Source organism: Aulostomus chinensis, chromosome 9, assembly GCF_037954235.1.
Source record: "Aulostomus chinensis isolate RoL2024-O1b breed Wild chromosome 9, RoL_Achi_v1.0, whole genome shotgun sequence".
NCBI lineage: Eukaryota > Metazoa > Chordata > Actinopteri > Syngnathiformes > Aulostomidae > Aulostomus > Aulostomus chinensis.
The window spans coordinates 9,810,822-9,834,697 of NC_141328.1; the positions used below are offsets into that span (position 1 = coordinate 9,810,822).

Consider the following 23,876-nt stretch of genomic DNA (forward strand, 5'->3'; position numbering starts at 1 on the left):
TATTCTAATGGTATAATTTTTGTGATGATCTGTATCAAGCAAAGATGTTTTCTTTAGTCAGTAGAATAACCTTGTATGCAGGATATTAGTCTTTTTATAATCAACAAGCCTTTAACAAATATTGTGCCTTCTTGTGATTTGAAATGTGCAGTAGGCCATATTGCAATTTGACAAATTGTGCCGGCCACTGAAATGTTTATAGGTAGAAATAATCCAAAAAAAGGAAGATACTACATAGACATTATTAATTAATGATTAGTGCATGATTGGAAATCAAGTTTTACCCTTAAAGCTAATTACTTTTGTTTGTATCTTATGATTGTATTAAAATTGTGTTGAATACCTGGCATCTCTTAACAGACACAAGAGCTGTAAAGCAGACAGCCAGACAAATAAATGACTGACAAGTTGTTAGCAGTTCATTTCAGTTTAGTTATTCTTGACATGTGTATTTGATGTGTTGTTTTACAGAAGAGTTCCAGGAAAAAGGAGAAAGAGAAGCAGACGTGTAAAGGCTGCAACGAGAGCTTCAATTTCACCAAGCGCAAACACCACTGCAAGTCCTGTGGAGCGGTGAGCACAGATGGAACAAGAGACACTCTGCCACTGTTTGCTAGACATGAAGAGATGGAATGAGAAGTCAGGGAAGAAGTGGAAAATGTGCTTCTTAATAGTCTCTCTCTCTGTTCTCTCTGTGCTTCTGCAGGCCATCTGTGCAAAATGCTCAAAGACCTTGGACAACAAGACGAGTCGAGTGTGCCCAGAGTGCTTTGAGGCTAGCCTCAGCCTGGAGAACCTTGGTGTCTGTGAACAGAAAAGGAAAGCAGCACCTGAGGTGAGACAAATTAAAACTGGTACTAACAAAGTGAGAATGATAGGGTTTGTTGTTTATTTGTCTGCTTTGCCCAATCCATCGAGATACATGCCCCCCAGTAAGAGTAGTTTCCTGAATCTGAAGAAAAAGTTCTAAAACTCTTCAGGATCATGGGACAATAATCGGACTCAGATCATAGAACTGTGAATCCAGTGTCATCGTCAGAAAATCCTTGAGTGATTGTGGTCAGATTTCTGTGGTTGGCTGATATTGTAATATTGTTTGGGTTAGTACTTTTCCTACTACTTTCCATAAAATTGTGGTGCTCCAGAAACATTTTGTCAGGATTGCAACCCAATCAGAATCACACATCTCTTCTGCCTCTCTCGTGCAGAATCAGCAGTTTAGGAAAAATTCACTGGTCCATTACTCGCCTCGCTGATTATTCTCTTAGATTTGTATAATGCATAGTTAAATTTTCTTTTTAAAGTCCCAAGTAATAAAATGGCTTTTCCCACCTGGGAAAAAGCTGTTTCTTTGCACAAAATAAACCAAACCAAACCACCGAAAAACTGATTATAGTTGTATCATATATCAACTAGAGCTTTGTGTTCTACTCTTACAAGACGCACCACTTTCAGTCATGTCCTCTATTTGTTTCACGACTTTGGTCACTGCCTCACTCTTAGTAAGAGGTCCTGGGTCTTCACTCCAACAGGAAAAGTGTCTTATTCTTTCAGCCACGATTAAATATTAGATCCATTCTTAATATCACTCTCCAACTGGTTAAACAGAACAAAACAGGGGCTTAATTGTGACGTAAAATGAATTATAAGTTAAAACTTAAGTTGCTGCCAATCATCCACTTGATGTTCATAACACTTTCAAACAAGATGAGCAGAATTGCAGGAGAGGTGGCCACACGATCATAGAAGACAGAAGGTGTCGAACCACTTACATTGGTGCAGCTTGTAAAAATTCATCTTTGCTCAAGAGGGTGCTTACTCTGTTTCATGCTAATGAAGTTTGCTTCATTTTTATTCCATCAATTGGAGGGATGCCATGACTTTCCATTATTGTTTGGAGTGTGGAACATGAGAATGAGACCAAAATTGCTTTATTATCAAAAGTCTTCCGTGCAATTGTATTATCCAAATTCTTGTGCACAAATCTTACCCAGTGCATAATATCATTCTCCGTGTGTGAATATAAACACACAGGAAGATCAGCTAATCCTTGTGTGATGACTAATACGATAATGAGATCTCAGCTTAAGGAGGACCAGCCGTCTCTGCTTAGTCAACAGTCTGGCTGATTCAGATGTCCGTCCGGGACATTTAGGTTTCGATGTACCATTAACTCCTGTTGCACTGAAAAGCTGACACATATATTATCTATATTTTATATATATGGAGGCTAAAGTTCATTCAGTCCAGCATGTCATCAACATCCCAAGGAAAAAATGAATTTGCAGTAAAATTCATCACCACATGGGGGAGACGGAGGGTTTGGACAAGAAGCAGCAGGAGATTGAACAGCTGTCCAGCCACAAATATCACTGTGTCCTACGTTTGTGTTATGTAATGGTGAACAGTGGAAGACAATCAAATCTAAATCTTTAAAATAAAGAGGATTATATCCATCACAGACTAATTCAAAACTGTAACAATAATGCAAAATGTTTTATACAGAATCAAGTGTTGTTAAGTTGCGTCAGTCTTGATGAATCATTGTGAGTAAAGAAATGTTTTTGTCATCTTATCTGTGCAGTGATATTTTATGAATGATGATAGTTGTGCTCACTGTGTATCATTTCTTTAGAGACAAACATCTTTAACGGGGGAGAACTGCCTGCTGTGTGGCCACCTTCAGGTGCAGGAGAAAGGGAAGAGCTGGAACAAGATGTGGGTAGCTGTTACCAAGGCTGAGCCACTTGTGCTGTACCTGCAGAGCAGTGGACAGGTAAGGGTGAAACAATGGTGGAAGGTATACCACCTTTTTGATTAGTTCTAGTGGTTCCAAACCATTTGTTTGTTTCCCCATGTGCATCCAGCACCTTGTATACATCCAATGATTCGTGCTGCACCATTCTGTCCTCTTTTCTGTCCTTTCTCTTTCCTCCTTTTTGAGCAGGATGTCTGTGCAGTGCAGGCTCATGACTGAGGATGTGTAGGTCAGGTTTATCCAACCTAGTCTGTGCCAGGTTGCTTGCCCCAAGAATCTGACCTCATCTATTCGTGCTGCTGCTGTCAGCATTGCTGTTCCAGTGTGTGTCTTGACTAAAATCTTGAAGTCTTATGTTTGTAATCTGATCAGAATCCCAAGGAATGATCTAAATACTATCATTTATAACTGATGTCAGAGAAGTGATGTTAGCTTGTTAAAGCCTCTCGGGTTTCATTTCTAAGACTAATATCCCACTGCAGCAAACTGCCATTCCAAAGATTAGGATTAATGGCAGCTGGAAGAAGGGAGAAAGGACTAGATGAAGTTTACTGTACTTTGTTGGTAACATTTATTCTGCAACTCTCTTATTCTCAAGATTTAAAGTACAAGCTGATTTTTTTTTTCTGATGTATTTATTTGACTCATTCTCGTAGGACTTCAAAGGGGCACGGGCGGTGCCTCTTCCTGGGTTTGAGGTTAGTGCCGTGCCACCATCAGGAGGCGAGAAGTCTGAGGTCAAATATGCCCTCCGGCTGAGTCACACCCAGCAAACTCTGCTCCTAAGTGCCCAAGATACAGAAAATCAGAGCAAGTGGATGGACATCCTCTTGAAAGCTGCCCGCGGAGAAACACCCATGGAAGCATCAACAAACCTGACTGAACACAGGAATAGCCAGTAGCTGACATTATGGAGCCATAGGACTCACTTCCCCTCCCTGTGTATAGAGCACACATTACTTGAATTCACTTTACCTTGGCACTTTTTGATTTGTTTCCTTTGATAGGACAACTCAGTCCTCCCTATGCCACTTCAGTTTTATCCTGACACACACGTCTCTCTTTTTCTTTCTCACTTTCTCTCTCTCTCTCCCAAATACACACAAGGAAAATGCCACAATGTCATCACAACCACTGTGCGTGTGGTTTGGATATTTTATTCCTCTTCTCACAACCAGAGACAAGTGTTGACAAACTTTTTTATTTGTAATATAGCCGAAGAAGGTTCCTGTATGATTTTCTTTTTTAAAGATGAAGTTGTGTGTACATTATCATGTTATTATTGACGGTGTTGTGAAGCATTAATCCTTGTGTTGGTCTTTCTGTTTTTGTGTGTGTGTGTGTGTGTGTGTGTGTGTGTGTGTGTGTGTGTGTGTGTGTGTGTGTGTGTGTGTGTGTGTGTGTGTTTGTGTCTCCCTCCCTTGTTATTAAGTATTGAATGTTAGTGTAAGAAACCTGTGCCACCTCTCTGTCATCTTCATGCCTACAGTGGCAGTTCAGTGGGTATTGTACAGTATGTATACTATAGTGTGATGTAAGCAAAGGAGAAAAAAAGACATTTTAACTTAAAAAGACACCTAGGTGTATACACTTGTGGCTGGCCACCTGATTGTCCCACTGACAGCTCCCATTTAACAAACCCAACATACTTCTGTCTCTCTTCCCATTAAACCTCCGATCTGCCACACTATCATTATCCAGCCTCATTTAGAGCCAGAACCAGATCAAATACTCTCAGCTGTTACCCTGCTGTGCTGGAGGTTCAGTAGCTCGACATCTCCACTTGTACACAAATAAATGAATCTTTTCCATTTATTTTTCTCTCTCTTAGCATAGCAACAACTTGCCTGCTTCTCTCCAGTTGGTGATGTGATGGAAACCAAGTACTGTACTGTAAAACTATTTATTCTGCCTTGCCCTACGTACCCTGCTCCAATCAGCACCAGCCTTTTACGCAAAAGTAGCAAAAAACTTTGAATCTCTTAGTGCATGTGAACTCACTCATATTTATGTACCGTACTATGAAAAAGTCCCCCGTTTTTATGCTCCAGAAGTCTTTCTTGTCGTACTGTAAGTGAGCAGAAACAACATATGAGTGTTTTTAAACATGGATTGTGCACAGTGGAAAAGCAGCAAAGCCTATCATCAATAAACAGACAATGTGGTTTGCTCAGTACCATGCTGTCAAAGAAGATCTTCAAGTGTCCGGAGTGTCTTTTTGCAAGTGTGCATCCAACATGACAAATCCACAGGGAAGAAGGGCAGCCCATATTTGATGTAATACCTCAAGTGAGATGGAAGAGGATTAATGATTTCATGTAGTGATTGTGCGCAGATATATGTATATGTGTTACCTTCGAGTGCTGTGCAAAACACACAAAGAAGAATAATACAATTGAAAATAACAGAAACTCATTTCAAAATGCAGCAGCAAATATTATAATGCAACAAGGGATTGCAAATTAATGGCAAAGCAAAAACTGAAAACATTAAGCAGAGTAATACAGCAATACAGGAAGTGGCGTCAAATAGATTTCATCTCTGCTAGAAAGATAAACAGTTCTTAGTTATAGGTACCTACCTTTTCATGTTGTGTTTTCTGCTCTGCTGTCCCGATTCCCTTTTTTTTAAAGTTGATTTGCAACTTTTTTGTTACATTTTGTTGTTTGTTGTTGTATTTTCCTATTTGCTGTCATTTCTAATTATGCCTTCAGTCTGTTTTGTTTCATCATGACTAATCTTGCTTTTCCAGTGTGCGTTTTACTGTAATGTCAGTAGGTCAAACTTTAACTGAACATTTTAAACTACTTAGATAAATCAAAGCCTTTTTAAGTCAGCCAATTGCTTCGGTTCAGTCCACTGTCACATCAGTGCTTTGATATAAACTCATTTCACAACCCCACAAACAGAACAAGGTAGAAACGATAGCCTTTAAAAACATGATGTCAAGCACACTGTGTGAAGCAATGTACTCTGTCACAATGAGGACAGCATTGAAACTGCTACTACTAACTAACTACTAACTACTATGTGCCTTCTCAACACTGAGCAAAATATAGAGCACTTTTAAGGTCACCACATTACTGCTTTCTCAATCTGGTGCCAGAGGATAATGATTACAAAGAGCAAGCTGTAAAGTAAAGTACAGAACATTTCTGCTTGCTTTCAAATTTAACAGTTTCTGTGTTGAAAATATGATACTCAAGCAGTCATAGATTGCAAAATCAATTTCCTTCGGTTCCTGCATGCGATCTTCCTATGTAGAGATTCACACCATACGAGTACAAAACCTAAAGATATAGATAGTAACACTTTTGGAAAATATGAGTAAGTGAGGAGGCTTGGGGCTTGAAGTATGGCTGATATAAACTCTCAGATATGCATTGTGTACATAAAAGAAGGTGTGGAGTGGGTGGAGAAAAGCTGTTGCAGCTGCCTCGTGTCCATTTCTCTACATCTTGATTCAATTTTACCTCCCTCCCTCCTCCTCTTGCTACATCATCTAATTTTGCAGTCACCACATTTGTTTTTCGGAGCTCTTCATAAACCTATTGATGTGCAAAAACAGAGGACAGATATTGATAGGTGGTATGAACCATAACTTCTTTGTTTAGCAAGTCAACACTTTGTGCCACAATGATTAATTGGAAGGCCAGCGTGTCTGACGAGCTGCAGGACTGAGATAGAGAGCAAACTGCTGACTGCTACCTTCTGTCATAGTTTTACATGCTGGGACACAGAGTGGAGCTGGGTGGGTATCTGGTGCAGGACAGAGACCATGCTGAGATAAGCTCTCATCATCTCTCCAGAGTCCTAGAACTCACTATCTGTTTTGTTGTTGTTTTTTTCAGCCAATCTTTTAATATTTTCTCTGAAAATATAATTGAGCAGCTGTATTCACCACAGTACAATATGTTGTTTTTTTGGATAATAAACCACAAAAAAAAAATATGTGGCAGGAAGTCTTGCCACATTTTGCATTCACCTGGGGCATACATTGATTCTGCTTTTCAGAATTTGTTTTCTTGGAAAAAATAAAAAACTTAACCTCCTTTTTGCTCCACATTAACCTGTTTGGTTTTTTTAATGAAAAAAAGGGTCCTCTTTTTCTGAATTGAAGAGAAAATATTTAAACAATTTTCCATCTTTTTCCATAATAAGATACATTTTTCATGAATAAAGGCTGATTTTCTGTGTGCTATCCATCTGTACAACAACAAGGTCCTGAGGTGTCTGTACAAAGTTTACAAAATTATAATACTACCATCTACATAACAAAGACATGAGTATTTCCCAGTGTTTCAAACCAAAAGCAAGATCAAACTGAATTACACTGGGTGGCTTACATCAGCTCACATTTAGGAATGAAAACCTTCTCTTGGGATCTTCCAGGATTTTGGGGTATTTTGTTAAATCCCCAAAACACAACTGAAATCTTTTTTTTTTCCTGTGAATAATATACCTTGATTTTTCAGAACAAAAAAGAAAAATATACGTCTTTTCACGAGACAGGATTTTTTTTTTTAGATATTTCTTTACCTCTGTCTCTTTTCTTTCTTCCTCTTCTTGATGTATGTTGGCCAGTTGACTCCATCAAGTCTGCAGTTATCCTGCAGTATGTTGGCTTGCCCTCTATCTGAGCCCTGAAGCCACACCAATTGCTTAATTCATCGAGGGCACCGACCTCTCGAAGACAAAAAGTTAATGTCAGTTGAATGGAGTTGTTATTGTTGACAGAATGGAATAGAGGACAGATGTAGGTGATAGAAAAGCAAAATGAAGATATTAGTTTTTGGTTTCAGGCTTTGGCCATGGTGGTTCTGCGAGGTTTGATCCTCTCTCACAGCAGCTGAAGAGAATGGTTATAATGGAAAAGCTGTCATACTCCACTGAAGCATAAGCCTCTTACCAGCTGTTATGTAAGTGTGTGTGTGTGTGTGTGTATATATGTGTGTGTTTGTGTGGTTATGAGTGTATCCCATATGTGCCCTAGAAAGGTTTTGCATTTTGCATTTACAATATATAACCCTGCTGACCTACTAATTTGGGGACCTGTGGCACCATTAAGATTTAACAGTAATAATAGTAATAATTTAGCACAGTGAAATTGAATACAACTCAGCCTGTCACTGTATGTGTGGTCAAACTATATAAATGATGTTTTGTGACTCAGACACTTCTGTGGTTTGGATCATTTCAAACTTTGTCTTATAAGTAAACCTAACTTTTTAAAATAATAATAAAAGAAGTGTTGTAAATGATGTATGTATATTACCCCAATTCTTAGCAGAGACTTCATGACAAGGGTATAAATGAATAAATAAAAGGAATTCATAATAACACACAAACAAGTGCTCATAGTAAATAACTAACATTAAACACTAAATAATTAAAACTACAGCAGTTTAAATATCATCCTCAAGTCATATCAATCAATAGTCTGAGTTGATGAGCAAAACAAAACCAAATGAAGCTTTGAGGGCTAGAAGCTCCAGGTTTTTGTCTGTCTTCGTGTGAAATTTGTTTGTCTTTGTGTTTTTATTTACATAAAAACAATTAGCTTTAGAAAATTTAACTGTGGTTGAAATACTGTCAATCCTTGAAAGGTTTTTGTAATGCAATGACGCTTTAGGTCGCCTATAGACATCGAGTCTGTTTCAACACTGGCATGCAAATGCACATCTGCCCTTTGTCTAGCAAAACGAGACACTGCTTCATTTTTGCAAAGGAAGTGGTTGCAACTGTTCTCTGGTATTTTTGCATCGTTTTATCACCCACGCAAAAGAGGAGTTTTGTTTTTGCTTTCATTTGCTTTCATTTCCCATGTATCAGGTTCAACTTAATCTCAGACACAGGTTCAGCTACAAAACTGGTGTTTGTGATGTACATTTTTTATTAATCTTGGTCAAAACTGAACATGTCACCCTGAGGAAATCATATCCATTTAATCAGAGAAACAGAATAGAGGCTTACAAGATGATGATGATGATGATGATGATGATGATGATGATGATGATGATGATGATGGCATGCTATAATGAAATAATACATCACTGGAGACATCATCATCATCATCATTATTCCTCTGTAACAAGAAAGCTCACTCAGATTCATAGCCATTGGAAGACATCACTCATCTTATCATTATAGGTTACTTAGAATAAAACATATGTGATGATGACATTAGGACTATTCCAGTTAGGTTTCAGCGGCACTCCATAATCTATACTGTCTTTGTCTTCAGCAGTTCTTTCTTTCCCCCAAATCTCTATCCATCCCTGAAACTGAAACACTAGTTCATGGAACATTCGTGTGTTTTCTTCAGATTCACACCAATTTTAATTTCTAGACTCATAATTGTGCATGTACATCCTGTAGGTAGGTAGGTACTTGATGCACATCTAATGAAGAAATTGAGCCAATCAACAAATCTATCTGTATCTTATCATATAGAACATTAAAAATCTCATCAACATGTACGTGACACTGTGAAATTTCAAGGTAGCCTCTGCAGCTTGTTAAAAGAAACGGAAAAGAAGGTGTTTAGAATACCAGCCATCATCTCAAAATGACTCACTTAGGAGTAGCGTATGAAAATAAAAAGTCAAGTGATGTGCAGCCAAACAAAATCACTTTGTGCATGTATAAAAAATTAACTTGCAAATGTGCTACTCATCTATCAAAAACAAAATCCATATTAAAATCCTATCTTCCCCCAAATTTTGAAAAAAAAATTACAAATAGGGCTGCACGGTGGTGCAGTGGTCAGCACTGTGGCCTCACAGCAACAAGGTTCCGGGTTCGAGTCCCGGCTCGGGTGCGGGATCTTTCTGTGTGGAGTTTGCATGTTCTCCCCTGCCTGCGTGGGTTCTCTCCGGGTACTCAGGCTTCCTCCCACAGTCCAAAGACATGCAATTTTGGGGACTAGGCTGATTGGATTCTCTAAATTGACCGTAGGTATGAATGTGAGTGTGAATGGTTGTTCGTCTCTGTATGTTGGCTCTGCGATGGACTGGCGACCTGTCCAGGGTGAACCCCGCCTCTCGCCTGTTGATGCTGGGATAGGCTCCAGCCCCCCCGCGACCCTTACTAGTAAGGAATAAGCGGAAGATGACGATGGATGGAATTACAAATAGGTGTCCTGAGGTCACAAAGACTTTTTTTTTTTTCCCTCCTGCATTATGACGGACTCCAGTATGCAGAAAGAGTCAGCTCATGTACTGTTTGATGCTCATAGCAACTGAAAAACTGTCAGAGGTCAAAATGTCTATTTACAAACTCTCAAGTGTATGATCTGGTGCAATGTCCTTTTTATCCAGTTGTGCACACAGACATCCATATAGATGTTGTTTTGAGCAAAAAACAAACTACAACCCTTGTTGTTCTGTGCTTGTTCACAGTAACACTAAGACAGAAGGTTTAAAATTAGTTTTTTGCTCAAATCAAACTTCATATGGCTGAAGATGTGTAGTATATCGGACAACGCACGTGAGAGTTTGTAAATGGGCCTTTTTAGATTTGTTATTGTTAGCCAGCATCCACCAATAGCTTCAAGTTAAGAACAGGGGCCGGCTCGTTCTAGAGTCACACTAAAGTGGAGAGAGGGACAGAAGTCTTTGTGAGGTCGACACATATTTATGAGTACTTTGAATTTGCTAAACACTTTGTGGATGAAGTGTTGCTTGAGACTTGCATATTTTTTCCCCTTTTTTCCCCACACTTACTGATAATGTGTAGTTATGTGTTAGTTACTCCCTTATCTTTCATTTTCCATCCATCCATCCATCCATTTCCTTCCACTTATTCCTGTTAAAGGTTGCGGGGGGGGGCTGGAGCCTATCCCAGCGTCTAGGGGCGAGAGGCGGGGTACACCTCGCCAGTCAGTCGCAGGGCCAACACATATAAACAAACAACCATTCACACTCACAGTCATACCTACAATCAATTTAGAGTATTCAATCAGCGTAGTGTCCAATTGCATGTCTTTGGACTGTGGGAGGAAGCCGGAGTACCCCGAGAGAACCCACGCAGACACAGGGAGAACATGGAAACTCCACACAGAAAGATACTAGGACTCGAACCCGGAACGTTCTTGCTGTGAGGCGACAGTGCTAACCACTGCACCACCGTGCAGCCTCATTTTACATCTTCAGTAACTTTTGGTCTTCATCATTGTCTCCATTGAAATCATCCCCCATTGCATCAGAAATAGTAATACAGATTGTTTCATGAAGAACTAAATGATTTTCCCTCACAATGTGTCATACTGTCACTCTCTTTTGCCATCCTGCTTACGTGTCTGTTTCTGTTATTCTCTGGATGACAGGTGCTGAAATGATCCAGGCCTTGAGAATGGCTGTAACACCCTGGGATTATTGCTACAGTATGATAAAGCAGCTGACTGGCAGCTGCCCTCTCGTGTCTTCATGAAAGGTAGCAAAAAATGTTGCTTCTAGCAAACGTTGGCAGTTTGGCTCCAAACAGTGCTTTACACATTCTGCAAGATAAGTCTCAAATTTACTGTTGCAACCATAACCCTCTGGAAAGGTGTGTGCTCAATCTAAGCTTCAAAGCTGGCATGGGCGAACATATTTTATCAGCTTGAAGGCTACCATTAGTGTGGTCGGCTGTCATACTGTCTGATTTTAGATTGGCCGGTTATCTCCGCAACCCACCCACTGTACAGAGTAGTAATAGATTGATGCCTCAGGTTGCGCGGTGGGTCCAAAGTTCCGGTGGTGGTAGGGCCCTCATCCTGCCTGTCTTCCAGTGTATGTAATTGCATGACGAACAATTCTGACCCTTTTCCTCACTTCAGGCTTCAGTCAAACAATTGACAGATCCACAGTATGATTACTTGAATGTGAGAACATTTTCATTTTTTTCATTTCTGTATTTTTTGCCCTGGATTTCAAGTGTTGGGGTAAGTTTTTTACCTGTGTTGGCCCCAGGAGGAGTAGCGGCTTCCATCTGTGTAGTAGCTAATGGGTATCATTTAAAAAACGTTTTCCTGTTGACTATTGTAACGAGCTTGAGGAGCCAGTCTTGCATATTCCTGCAATTATGTGAAGATTTGGCTTTTTCCCACCAGGCCCTTTTCTCCACTGCTGCATGGTTACCAAGCACCCAGCCAAACATTACAGGGTATTGCAGCATTCATTATTCAGCCTTTTGGAAAAATGTGCACAACAATACCATGATGACAACATCACAAAAATCATTCCTGGTCAAATTTTGGATGAAACTACAATGTATGAATGTAATTTGGTTTTGAGCAGGGGTGAAAGTGGCTTAAAAGTCTTGCTGGAACTGTTAAAAAAAAAAGCGCATGCCGAAAGGGTGGCCACTGCTGACGAAGTTTTACAGTTTTTAATCGGCTATGGGTGATTTTTATTACAGTTTTCAGGTGTCTATTCCCCACACAACTGCTGCCCCCATAGCTCCACCCTTCTCGCGCTACCCCTGGAAATGCTTTGAAAACTGCAAGGCGCAGGCTGCGCGGGGGAAGTCCATTCATTGCGTATGTGGGTGCGCTGTGACGTCACATGAGCGCAAACCAGGCCCAGCAACTGAATAGCGCTGTGCGTGCTTGCACCCCACCCCGTACAGCGCGCCGCGTCTGCCGCGTTCAGTGTGAAACCGCCTTCAGACGTCGTTTTCTTTATTTAATATGGGATTTTGACAGCTCCCTTCTCCTCCTTCCTTTAACAGAACTCTGTTCTGGCCGTGAATATTTTACCGGAACTGCGTTCCGGCCCGTTCCAGCTCCCTTTCACCCAAAGCAAAGCAAATCATGTAAACATATTCATCAAAATATAAAATAAGGTCAAAAGTCAAATTGCTTTCCAAACAAATATAGTCTCATCGGTGTTTGTTTTACAAGGACATTTCACAGAGGGCACCTTTACTCTCCTCCACCTGGACCTCCAGCCATATATGGCCTAGTTGGAGCAGCAGGGTTGATGTGGTTGTTGGCAGCGTGAGAATGTGCCCCTCCAGCTCTACATAATTACTTGTGTGGTGGAGTGGTTCCCTGTGGCACAGTCAACATGTCACATTGTGTCAGAGGTAGGGTGGACATGGCGAGCTGACCAGTCCCTCCTGTCTCACCTTCCTCCGTTTCTCTTGTCAAATGAGATTATTAATTATTGTTTCTTCTTGTTATTGTATGCTGAGAAAGTTTCCTGTGACTGAAGTTCCTGCTCCTTTTGATGCAGAAGTGATTGGTGTGTGCCGCATCGGGCACAGGGTAGGTGGGCTCTGGATAACTGTTTTTGTCATGTAATTGGATTGCACTTTGTCAGACCTTTACCCTAAGACCTGTCCAACTTGAAGCTGAAGGCTAAGCTTCTGCTGGTGTAACTGTTAGGGTCACTGAGGCACGCAAACCCCCTGACCACGATAAGGTGGCAATGCCTTACAACATAAAACAACAAAAACTAAAAAAAAAAAATTCTCATCAGATTACAACTACAAATTGATATTTACCTTAACTGGATGGCCTATATCAAATATATTCTAACCCAACAATAGCACTTCTCACTATTGCCAGTATTAACAAAACTAAAAAGGGTAGGCCAAGTTATTAAAAAAAATCCCTTCAGCAACTCTCGAAAAACAAAACTGATAAATAGAAAAAAAATAAATGAATGAATAATAGTAAAGAAGAAATAAAGAAGAAAATAAAATATCCATCCAGATCTTGACAACAAAAAACATAAAATTATCTTCATTGGATGGTCTAATTCTCAAATAAATTTGCAAAATATAGTAAGAATAAAATAAGATCTCTCAATCTAGCCAATATTTACAAAACTAAAAAGGGTTGGCTTTATAATAAATCTCTTTTTTTGTCTTTCTGTCTTGTTTTAAGCTTGTTTGTTTTGCAAGCAACTGAACTCTCTTTTTGCAACTGAACAGCTCCACTCTCCTTTTTCATCAATCCACTCTACAAAAACAGTCTCCTGTTTCCCTTTGCAAAAACTCCAAGTTATTTGTTATGGACTTCTCAGGGGCCAAGATCACCAAATTCCTCTTTCTTTTCTGTAATATGGTGCAACGATAGGGGGTTAGGACCCGTGACAAAGCAGAGAAGGAACTTTCACAAGATGCTGAAAACACACCAATTACCAGGGCATGGACTCAGGAGGGATAGAGCGAAGAAGAGGTGAAACCTATCATCTCATTTGTGCCTTTTCCAGTGGATTTTATGCTACTGTAGTAAAACTTGTCCATATTCAGTGTGTGGGTAATGTATTATTTTCCTAAGGGAGAGAGAGAAAGAGAAACGTCATATTTCGAGTGCAAACGAACGCAGCAAAAGACAGCAGGGTGGGTTGCATGACAGAAAAAAGAAGTTTGAAAAATGTATGACAAATCTTTATATAATTTATTTTATTGTTTCTTAAAATATAAATGCTTAAGATTAGAATAAAAATAGCAGTTTATTTTTTGTTTTAAATTGGCACATATCACCATCACCTATTAGATGGCCGTGCTATCTTGGAGTGGGGGGGCGGGGGGGGTGCAAACCTCTATGGTCTTCTTGCTCATCCCTAGTCATTACTGCCAGTGTTTCAACAATTTCAGTACGACCATCATTTGGCCAACTAAATGGTTTCAACAATGTCACTCCAAATCTATCAACCAATCAGACACTCTGAATTCTTGTTCTACTGTCTTCTTGAAGGTAAAGTGGAGAGGACCACTGAGTAACTACTTGGACGTGTCTGACATAGACTGGGACACCTCTAGTGGAAACCAAATCGATTAGATCAGCCATGATTACCTCAAGCAAGGCAGTAATACAGAAGAGACTTAAAGAATCTGATATTTTTATTATTTATTATTTTTATTATTATTTTATTTTTGAAAAAAGTGGGACTTAATGGCACCAATAAAAAGGCATTAGAAAAGGTTGAGTATGGCAGCCACAGGTTTATCTAAACTGCACACTTCAGAGCTTTTCCTGGGAAAGTTATCTTGCAGCTTTTGTAGACACTATCTCAGTACTTGGCTGATTTTGCTACTGAGAAGCTATTTGACTAAGAAAGTAATGATGTTACCACCGGTGGTCGGTGGGCCAGTTACTACCTTCCTTTCAGCGGTATTATATAGTTATGCAATTTCATTTGTACAGCGTGCAATCATGTTAATTATGTGGTCTCCACCAGTCACTGTGGTCTGCTTTTGATGGGCCGTTGCTGATGAAATGTCTTCTGCGATTGCAGGAAACACCACATGGAGGTCTCCTGTTCTCCTCAAGGTTCTTCTGCTTACCCTGATTGGGCCGATCATAACGTTGCTCAATTAGAGCAGCCTTCTCTCTGCCAGAACTGCGTCTGTCAGTCTCCTTCCTCCACCAAGTACATTTTTCACAACATGATAGGCCAAATGTAAGGTGTTCACCCAGGGACCCACCACTGGGATGCCCCCAGTTCTCTGCCCTGCTCTTACACCAACTAGCAGGTCAAGTGAGGGTCCTCCATGTTTGGTAACTATCCTCTTCAGTCTTCTCTGGCTCTTTATCCAGGCCATGTTGTCCTCCTATTTCAACATTGTCTTTTCTTGTGGAGTAGATGTCAGCAGGAGCCCCATATGTGGGACCCCTGGAGTCGTCATTGCCCTCATTTTGATAGTTTTCAAGTGAACTCATCTTCACAACTGGACAATCATTGCTACCCCTGTTTTATGTCTGTGCTGCTTGTGGACAAATGGTTCCATTGTCAGTGAGAATTTTCAGAAGCTTATGAGTTTGCCTGGTCCTTTTACCTGGCTTGGGGAGATCTTCGTCATATTCTATACATGTGTTAGAGGTTTCAAAGTCATCTCCAAAGTCAAACAAATTGAAGATCATTTTTGCAAGTTTGCAGCGATATGTTTCTGTCATCTTATATATTTTGTTGACTTTGTGATTGGGCTGCACGGTGGTGCAGTGGTTAGCACTGTTGCCTCACAGCAAGAAGGTTCCGGGTTCGAGTCCCGGCTTGGACACGGGATCTTTCTGTGTGGAGTTTGCATGTTCTCCCTGTGTCTGTGTGGGTTCTCTCCAGGTACTCTGGCTTCTTCCCACCATCCAAAGACATGCAATTGGGGACGAGGCTGATTGGATACTCTAAATTGACCGTAGCTATGAATTTGAGTGTGAATGGTTGTTTGTTTCTCTATGTTGGACCTGCGATGGACTGGCAACCTGTCCAGGGTGAAACCCGCCCCTCGCCCGTTGACGCTGGGATAGGCTCCAGCCCCCCCGTGACCCTTAATGTAGGAATAAGCCGAAGACAATGGATGGATGGATGACTTTGTGATGATCAGAATTCTAACCTCAAAGAATTCAGGATGTAATGAAATGCACAGTGGAACTTTAAAACATGCTGTGAGGATCACAGAGTAAAGGGGCCTGTGAACTGTGCATGGCTTTTGCTGCTGGGGAGAGGACAGAGCAACTGATGGCTGGTGACAGTTTTTTGCATGTTTCAGGTTTATTTGATGTAGTGTAGTACCTTGGGAACTGTCTTTAATAATTGACTTTGATCTCTGATCAAATAGGCTCGACACATCCATCAGTAGTCAGCTTGAAATGAGACCTGGGATGGCATCCTACCCTTATCCAGGAGAGGATCATGGGCTCGGACTTGGAGGTGCTGATTTTCATCCTGGCTGATTCACACTCGGCTCCGAACCAGTGAGAGCTGAAGTTAGCAGGACCACATCGTCTGTAAAGAGCAGAAACCCAATCCTGCAACCACCAAATTAGACCCCCTCAACACCCTGGCTCTGCCTAGATTTTGTCAGTAAAAGTTATGAACAGAATCGGTGACAAATGGCAGCCCCGGTGGAATCCAACCTTCACCAGAAACAGAAACAGCCCACAACACGTTAGACCTGGCTTGGCTAACTATAGGTGATCCTGGCCTAGCTGTAGGTGAACCTGGCCTAGCTGTAGGTGAACCTGGCCAGCTGCGCTAGCTTCCTGCTGCAGTCGATTTTGAACGTCAACATGACCGCTGCACCTGCCTTCGTCGCCGCTTGTGGAGGCTTTTCTGAGTCGTTGTGAAGCGTCATGCAACTCTTCTTTCATCTTGAAAAAAGACAGCACATTTTTCACATGTTGGTGTTGATATAGTAACTGTTTTTTCCTCTCGGCTTGTTCCTCGGATGCGGCGAATTTCAAAAGGGATTTTTTTGTTTTTTGGGGGGGTTTTTCTGTGTCAGGGGCGTGGTTTGTTGGCATCAGTGCATCAACAGATCTCCGACTCTTTCAAATGACGTTAAGTCTTAATAAACAACATGAAATTCTTTAGATTTGTTCTGTAAATTAATATATGCACATTATTATTTTATTTTAGACATTTTTACACGTTTTTATATATGTTTATTTATTTTTAATACGAGAGGTACCGGCTCTGCCAAAATACTGTAAGTACCGGACCACAGGGAGGCCAAAATTCAGAGTTACAGGGTCTTGTTCTGGCAGGATCCGGCTCAAATTAACCCCTGCTCCTTGTACTGTATGTGAACATCAATAACTGTCCTGAAGTGTGATGACTTTCTCCATTGTCTGTTGCTGTGGAACACCAATGGGTTCCCACCCTCACCCCATTTGTCTTGGGTTGGCTGGCCCAAGATGCATGTTAGGAGCCTTCAGTACAGGCACACTTTTGGAACTTTCAGGTGCACTTCTGCCTCTAAATAAATTGGCAGAAGGACGGAAACGGAAAGGGTATTAAATGACTTGGAAATTCACTAAAGGGTTCATAATTGTCTTTCATAATGGTATGCCTCCAGCAGACAGCATTTGGAACGCTTTAGATATGCACCTTTATTTTTGATTGTGTGGCCAGTCAAGTGTGTGGCCAGACATACACACTGAATGAAAGACTTATTTGACTTTGTTTGTGTAACTTGTTACCCAAGAAACAAACATCTTCAAGTCCCTTTTCTATTTGGAACTCGAAACCAATTTGTCCAGAATCCTGACATGGTAAGATTGTGGACTGCTCAGTGGCCAGCATCTCTTTATGGTTTTTCTACTCATCGGCTTCATGCCTATGAAGCCATTTTGCATAGTTGCAGCCCTGCCTGAAGCGCCACATGACAAACACACCGTTGTGCTGCCTGCCACATCCTACCCCCGGAAAGTGGCTAACTACTGTAACAGACTGCTCACAGAGCGCTACTCTGACATCCAATTTGACCCGACCTGGTGTAATCCACAAAGTCATTCTTGCTTTAGCTGACAAGGACTCGAACACTCTCTCCTCACCCTGTCGGGCGCTCATCCGCTTGCGCCAAAGTCGAGACAGAGCGCTTCTCAAACCGGATTTTAATGTTGCATTGAGGTGAGGAGGCATTGTGTGGAGGACTCTGTGGATGACGAGCTGCTCGTTGGGCAGGCGAGAAAAATCGCAAGGACAAGCTCATGCCCGACTCCAGCTACGGAATATAGGGTTCTCTGCGTACCCGGAGCATCGAACACCTTAGCGCAGCTTTTACGCACCATCAAAAGAGAAGATTGGTTCTGATTACTACCATCATGTCAGTGGCAACTGCTTCAATAGCAGATGTGTCTCGAATGGATTTCACCAATAGAAATACCAGCCAAACCTCAGGGAACACGGGTAAGTCGAATGAAATAGTAAACCAAGTTGCATTTGAGCTGAAGACAGACAATGGTTTTGGGCACTTTGCGCTTACTCCAGCTCTGTCTTTAACATGAATCGTCTGTATGGTCGGATTTTAACTCACAGTACAATGGAAGAGAGTCATATGCCTACCCACAAAAAAAGCTCACCTGACATGTCCAGAAATTTAAACGGGGTGCATCTGATGTGTGTGGGATTCATTGTAAGATTTACAAATACAATCGATAGCTAAAATATAGCATCGAACAAAAATAAATTGAACAAACAAAATGCGCATCATACTTTTTTTCAGAAAAGTTGGAAGTGGAAAGGGGCTGTAACATTGCGGTTTTAACTTCTCTAAATGTCAAAAACGACTGACAGATGGTCGGCTCTGTCACGCGCGCTCGCGCACTCACACACATACACACTTTGCATGCAGTTAAAGTGCTCTCTGGTCGTATCAACATGTTAGAGTTACATAAAATTTAAAATGGTAACCTAGCACAAATTAACCCAAGGTGATCTCGCCTCAGTCTGGTCCAAGGTCATTCTGTTGTCTGGTTAGAAGCCTGTTAGATTATTTTTGGGATGAAATATCTGCTTCAAATACCCTCACATCTTCTTTTTTCTTTATTATGCCTCTCCAATTGAAACAAGGAACTTTTGGTTGATTTTGTTGTCTCTTAGGGTGTTCCACTTAGATATTGCAAAGCCCCTGTCCTTTTTTTGAGGGGGGGGGGGGTAGTTTCAACAATGATTAATGACTTCATAGAGGAACATTGTAAAATTCCTCCTCTAACATGAGTCCATTGTTGTTTTTGTTTAACAATTTAAAGCAGAGTGAGATTTCCCAATTAAACGTGAAGTCTAGACTTCTCCTGAAGCTGAACCGCTCCAGTTAAGCTGGAAATCACCGAACTGATGTCAGTATTTATGTTCATTCCAACAGATTGTGTCATGATGAAGTGATACTCTTCTGTGTTGTAGTTCATCACACCAGACTGCTGGTGTATACTGGTCTGACACAATAACAGACCAACCCTCCAGCATGCTGAGCGCTGTGCTGTGCTGGGAGATAACTTGTTTAGCATGGCTCCAAATGGAACATGTATGTTTTCACCAGACTTGAGGGCCTTTTGTTTAACGATTTATCACATTTCCTGCTTTGATACTGTTAGAATTTGATGCATTTCAGCACCAGGCTGTTATTGGCTGGCTGTGTTTTGTCAAGCACACTCGTGCAGCCTTAGGGTGAGTGCTGATAACTGTGGAATCTCATCTGCTCAGTTGTTCTTTGTCAATATAATTTATACTGATTTGTCATGTAGTTTTCTAATCAAGTTTGTCTGGAATATATTTTAATATCACATATTGCTACTCATGGTTTGAGTGATTTTGGTTATTTTACATTTGCCAGCATCAATAAATCCCAAGTGCTGTATCAGTCTAGTTCATCACCAACTGACCGGCTCTCTATTTTAGGTCATTCCCAGGCTCAGTGCACTCCGGTACCACTACCAGCCCTGGGCACCCAGAGGATCATCCAGGGCAATGGTACTGATGTGGGAACAGTCATTTCCCTGCAGTGCCCAGCCAAACACAAACTAATTGGAAGTGAGCTGATGTGTGTTACGGACACAAACAGTACCCACTGGGTGGGCGAAACATACTGTAAACGTGAGTAAAACACACACACACACACATAAACACACACACACACACACACACACACGCTTTGAGACAGAAAGAACGACCCTCGTAGGGTTGTTCTATAGCTCAATTTTTCAAATATTCTGTGTGTGCATATCTGGCTTAAGGCACTTTTGGGGAAACAAACCACACTAAAGACCAGACAATGTGGGGCAAAATGCCGATTTCTGGGTCAGGCAAGAATTAGGAGAATAGGGTTATCCCATTGAGACCCTCTGCCTCATCCGGTGACTGGGCAGTTGAATGGCCAAAAGCTATGTTTGGGCCATTGCACACAATCAGCTGTCCTCTAATTTTTTATGACCCCAGAGGAAAGGAAAGTGGATAACTTAATCTTGTCAGTCACCTTAGGGGAGGTATAAAAGTACTGACTTCAAGTTATTTTGGAGCTAAAGGAAAAGATCAGAGTACCAAAAATCATGAAAACTGATTATTTTCACCCTTTGCCCGTCCTTTTGGAGTTGGAGCTTTTATGACGTACCACAAAAACCAGCACTTCAAGGGGATACATCATCATTAGTTGTAGCGGTTGTAATTTTAACAATAGGGTTTCTTGTGGTTTGTTTTGGGGTTTTTTTTGCATTTGTTTATGCTGTTTTTTTTTTTAAACAAATGGCATACAATACATGGAAACAACAAGAAACAAAAATAATACTTAGTGAAATATTATCATTACTCCATTAGAATATGCTTCAAATATTGTAGGTTATTGTTATTTTTGAATTTGTTGATATGCATCAATGAGAGGTGGCAAACCATTTACCATCAAAATCTTTTTTTATTCATCCTTCAGTCTCAGGAGACAATTAGCTAAATTTGAAGAAATTCCCTCAAGGTGTTGCTAAGATCTCACATTAACAAGAATGGAATGTACAGGCAACCTGAAAACACAACGACTATGGCCTATGGCTTTTGCCAGCAGTGTGGCATAAAACCATCTATTTGGGCACTGATGCAGCAGGAGTGGCCATCTTGGCATTGATTGGCAGTATAATCTGGGAGAGGTACTTTAACTTTCACTTTGGAGAGCTAGATAGTTCTGCCACTCAGATCTATCCCCCAATCCAAGACCTGCCCGACCCCTATATGCAAAACAGAGCGACAGACCTAAAAATGTAGGGGCCTAAATTAATTTGATAACTCCAAAAGTGAGTAATGTGTGTGTGTGTGTGTGTGTGTGTGTGTGTGTGTGTGTGTGTGTGTGTGTGTGTGTGTGTGTGTGTGTGCAGATTAAATGCCTCAAATTAGTTTGCTGAGAGAATTGCATAGGTGGCAAAATTTCTCCTGGTGTCTCTTCTCATTTTCTCCGGAGAGATGGAATATGTATTAAACATTATGGGACAGGCATTGTAGCTATTTCACAAACTTAGGTATAATTTGGCTTGAAATAATAAATGCTATAAACACAAATTAGATAGGAAAATGTGTTGTTTGGGGATAAAGCTCATTAAAGTTAAGATCATGTGTTGGAGAGGGAAAAAATAAAGCATGTGAATTGTTCGATTCTAGTGGTTAAATATCCTTAACTTTCTCTGCTCACTATCCAAATGAGTGACAAATAATGCATATGTTGTAACTGTTATTCTTCCCGACTAGTGTTAATTTTTTCCTGTTTGGCCAATTCAAAAACAATTACCAACGGAGAGAAGAGGCTGTCTGATGTGAAACGGAAATAAATTTAGAATATAATTTATGTTTTACTGTCCCTTGTGTGATTAGATGGACAATGTGGTGGCCCTTAGAGCTTAGCACCCTAAAAAAAGAATAAAATGCTGTCATTAATTTTCCAACACATTTAACTGCAAAACCAGAAAACACATTAAAGAAAATGAACTACAACTCCTTTTAGAATTTTTGGGGTTATTTGCACGTTTCCAAAAGCTGCAGCATTTTGGCTTATAGGAACTTGCAATTTCCTTTGGAATGATATATGCTCCATTAATGTCTTCTGGTTGAATTATAAAACACTTGTGATGTATTTAAGTGTTCTACATAGAACTTTATTGGCAATAGCTCTGCAAAGTACTTTGGGTGTAGTGCTTCAATTCAACGTTCCACTAACATCCTTGATAAATGAAGTTGTTTCAGAGGAGGACTGAACATATAACATGAAAACAATAACTTTGTTAACAGTCGCACTCTCTTCACACTCCAGCTTTGTCCCCCTATGAAGAATATGGTTTCCGTGTGGCTGTGCTTGCATCTATTGCAAGTTCAGCCATAATACTGTTCATGTCCTTGGCCTTTATAACCTGCTGTGTGCTCGACTCCATCAAAGAGGACAAAAGGAAAAAGCAGGAGAGGTGAGTAACGCTCAGTGGTTGAAACAAAAAGAAGTCACTTTACTGTGAAACATTTTTATTCCTAATTTTTTTTTTTTTTTTTCCTCCAGGGAGTCTGCAATGTGGCAGTGGCAGGAACAGGCCCGGCATCAGGATCACAGGTCTCATTTCATTCATTCAGGCAGGAACAACAACAACAACAACAGCCAGGAGAAGATGCTATCACTGTGGGATACACATAACCCACTTCTATGTGACAACATACCAGTTTGCAGGTGAGACGGGCTAATATTATGCTTAAGTCAAATCCTCAAAGTTGTAAACACCACACAAATGTAAGGATCCTGAATTTTCCTTCACAGATGTCATCTGCAGTATGCCTATGGGCCTGTCTGCACTTATGACCCTACTCCTCCACATTCTGCTCTCCCTGGACTCAGCTATGTCCAGCCTCTCATTCCCCCGGATTGTGCACAGATTTCTGGTCCACCTCAGTACTTCAGAGCAACTCCATCCTCCTGTCAAACGATGAGCCCAGGCCTGGTGCAGATATCAGCACTGGGACCCAGTTCAGTGTGGCAGTATGGAGGACAGCAGAGCAGTTTGTCAGAAATGAATGCTGATGATGAGTCCCATGCTAGGAATATAAACTCTGACAAAGATTTTTCCATACGGATTATTTCAGTGTGAGGCAGTGTTGAATTGGATATGAATACCATCAGTCAAGAACTCACTGGCTAAATGTGGACGTCATTTCATCAGTAACAGAAAGTAATAACTGAGCATCCTTTGTCTTGTTGCAATTGTTTGTACTAAAGCACAAAATGAGCCTCAAAAGCCAGCCAAATTGAGACTGTGTGCCTTCTGTACATTGTGGTGGCACACTGCCCCCTGCCTGACAAAAGTAGCCATTACAAGTGTCAGGACGCCAGCCTTGTTAAATTATGCTCTCTTCAATTCTAAGGTCAAAGGCCTCTCAGAAAGTTATTAACTTGTTAAATCAAGGTAAAGATGGTAAAGTTCACAAAACATTGAATGCAACTTGGTAATTTGTCTGAGAAAGTCTCGTGAGAGAGGGCGAGTCCACTTTGTTGGAGAGGGAAATCCACATGTAACTGTTATTTCTAAGGATTGTAAATAAAAATGAGACTATAAAACAAAGATGAGAGTTTACTGAGTAGGCAGAATTCAAGTGTGTTCCTTCTCCATAACACAAATTGTATTCCAATCCTGCACAGTGTTGTGATTGTAACCTTTCTGGGTATTCATGTCACTTGATGCAATTTTTTGTTGTTGTTTTTTACTGAAAACATAGTTGGAATAAGTTGTACAGACAATGCTCAGATAAATGGTGTACACAACTTCGAAATAATACTAGAAGGTATTATACCAGGGGAATTGTTACAATTAAGGACAGATATTTAAAAAGATTATCAAATAAATTTTGTAATCTAATTAAAAAGGTTGCTTGTTTGACCCATTTATGTTTTTTTTGTGTCT

The 23,876-nt window shown here is 40.7% G+C and overlaps 2 protein-coding genes and 1 long non-coding RNA gene across 4 annotated transcripts in view; 2 read left to right on the forward strand and 1 right to left on the reverse strand.

The window, feature by feature from the left end:
• fgd (faciogenital dysplasia) overlaps positions 1 to 5,301 on the forward strand; it is a 59,809-nt gene extending 54,508 nt beyond the window's left edge. Inside the window, exons 16-19 of the mRNA XM_086213651.1 lie at positions 472 to 573; positions 707 to 835; positions 2,636 to 2,776; positions 3,415 to 5,301. Of these exons, the coding sequence (XP_086069777.1) occupies positions 472 to 573; positions 707 to 835; positions 2,636 to 2,776; positions 3,415 to 3,660 (618 nt within the window). The 3' untranslated portion in view covers positions 3,661 to 5,301. The remainder of the gene's footprint in view (positions 1 to 471; positions 574 to 706; positions 836 to 2,635; positions 2,777 to 3,414) is intronic.
• LOC147255734 (uncharacterized) lies at positions 2,619 to 7,596 on the reverse strand. The gene is made up of 4 exons (XR_015117869.1): positions 7,298 to 7,596; positions 4,936 to 5,042; positions 4,760 to 4,826; positions 2,619 to 2,758 (listed from the first exon to the last, which is right to left on the reverse strand). It is a non-coding gene; the product is annotated as an uncharacterized LOC147255734 (long non-coding RNA).
• Positions 7,597 to 11,110: 3,514 nt separating this feature from the next.
• On the forward strand, positions 11,111 to 23,863 carry susd3 (sushi domain containing 3). 2 transcript variants are annotated; one of them, XM_086213653.1, is made up of 5 exons: positions 11,111 to 11,191; positions 19,867 to 20,061; positions 22,250 to 22,397; positions 22,487 to 22,651; positions 22,739 to 23,863. In XM_086213653.1, the coding sequence occupies exons 1-5, from the start codon at positions 11,185 to 11,187 to the stop codon at positions 23,064 to 23,066; spliced, it is 843 nt and encodes a 280-aa protein (XP_086069779.1). In that variant the 5' UTR covers positions 11,111 to 11,184; the 3' UTR covers positions 23,067 to 23,863. The 2 variants fall into 2 exon arrangements, with proteins under 2 accessions (XP_086069779.1, XP_086069778.1); XM_086213652.1 differs by lacking the exon at positions 11,111 to 11,191 and adding an exon at positions 17,875 to 18,378 and having other exon boundaries at positions 22,739 to 23,862.
• The last annotated feature ends 13 nt before the right edge of the window (positions 23,864 to 23,876 follow it).

Excerpts from the sequence above, each read along its gene's own strand:
- susd3 (XM_086213652.1), top strand. The coding sequence starts at position 18,294 with ATGTCAGTGGCAACTGCTTCAATAGCAGATGTGTCTCGAATGGATTTC. Across the intron at positions 18,379-19,866 it reads CCAAACCTCAGGGAACACGG|GTCATTCCCAGGCTCAGTGC; the intron begins GTAAGTCGAATG and ends TCTCTATTTTAG. Across the intron at positions 22,652-22,738 it reads GACAACATACCAGTTTGCAG|ATGTCATCTGCAGTATGCCT; the intron begins GTGAGACGGGCT and ends TTTCCTTCACAG.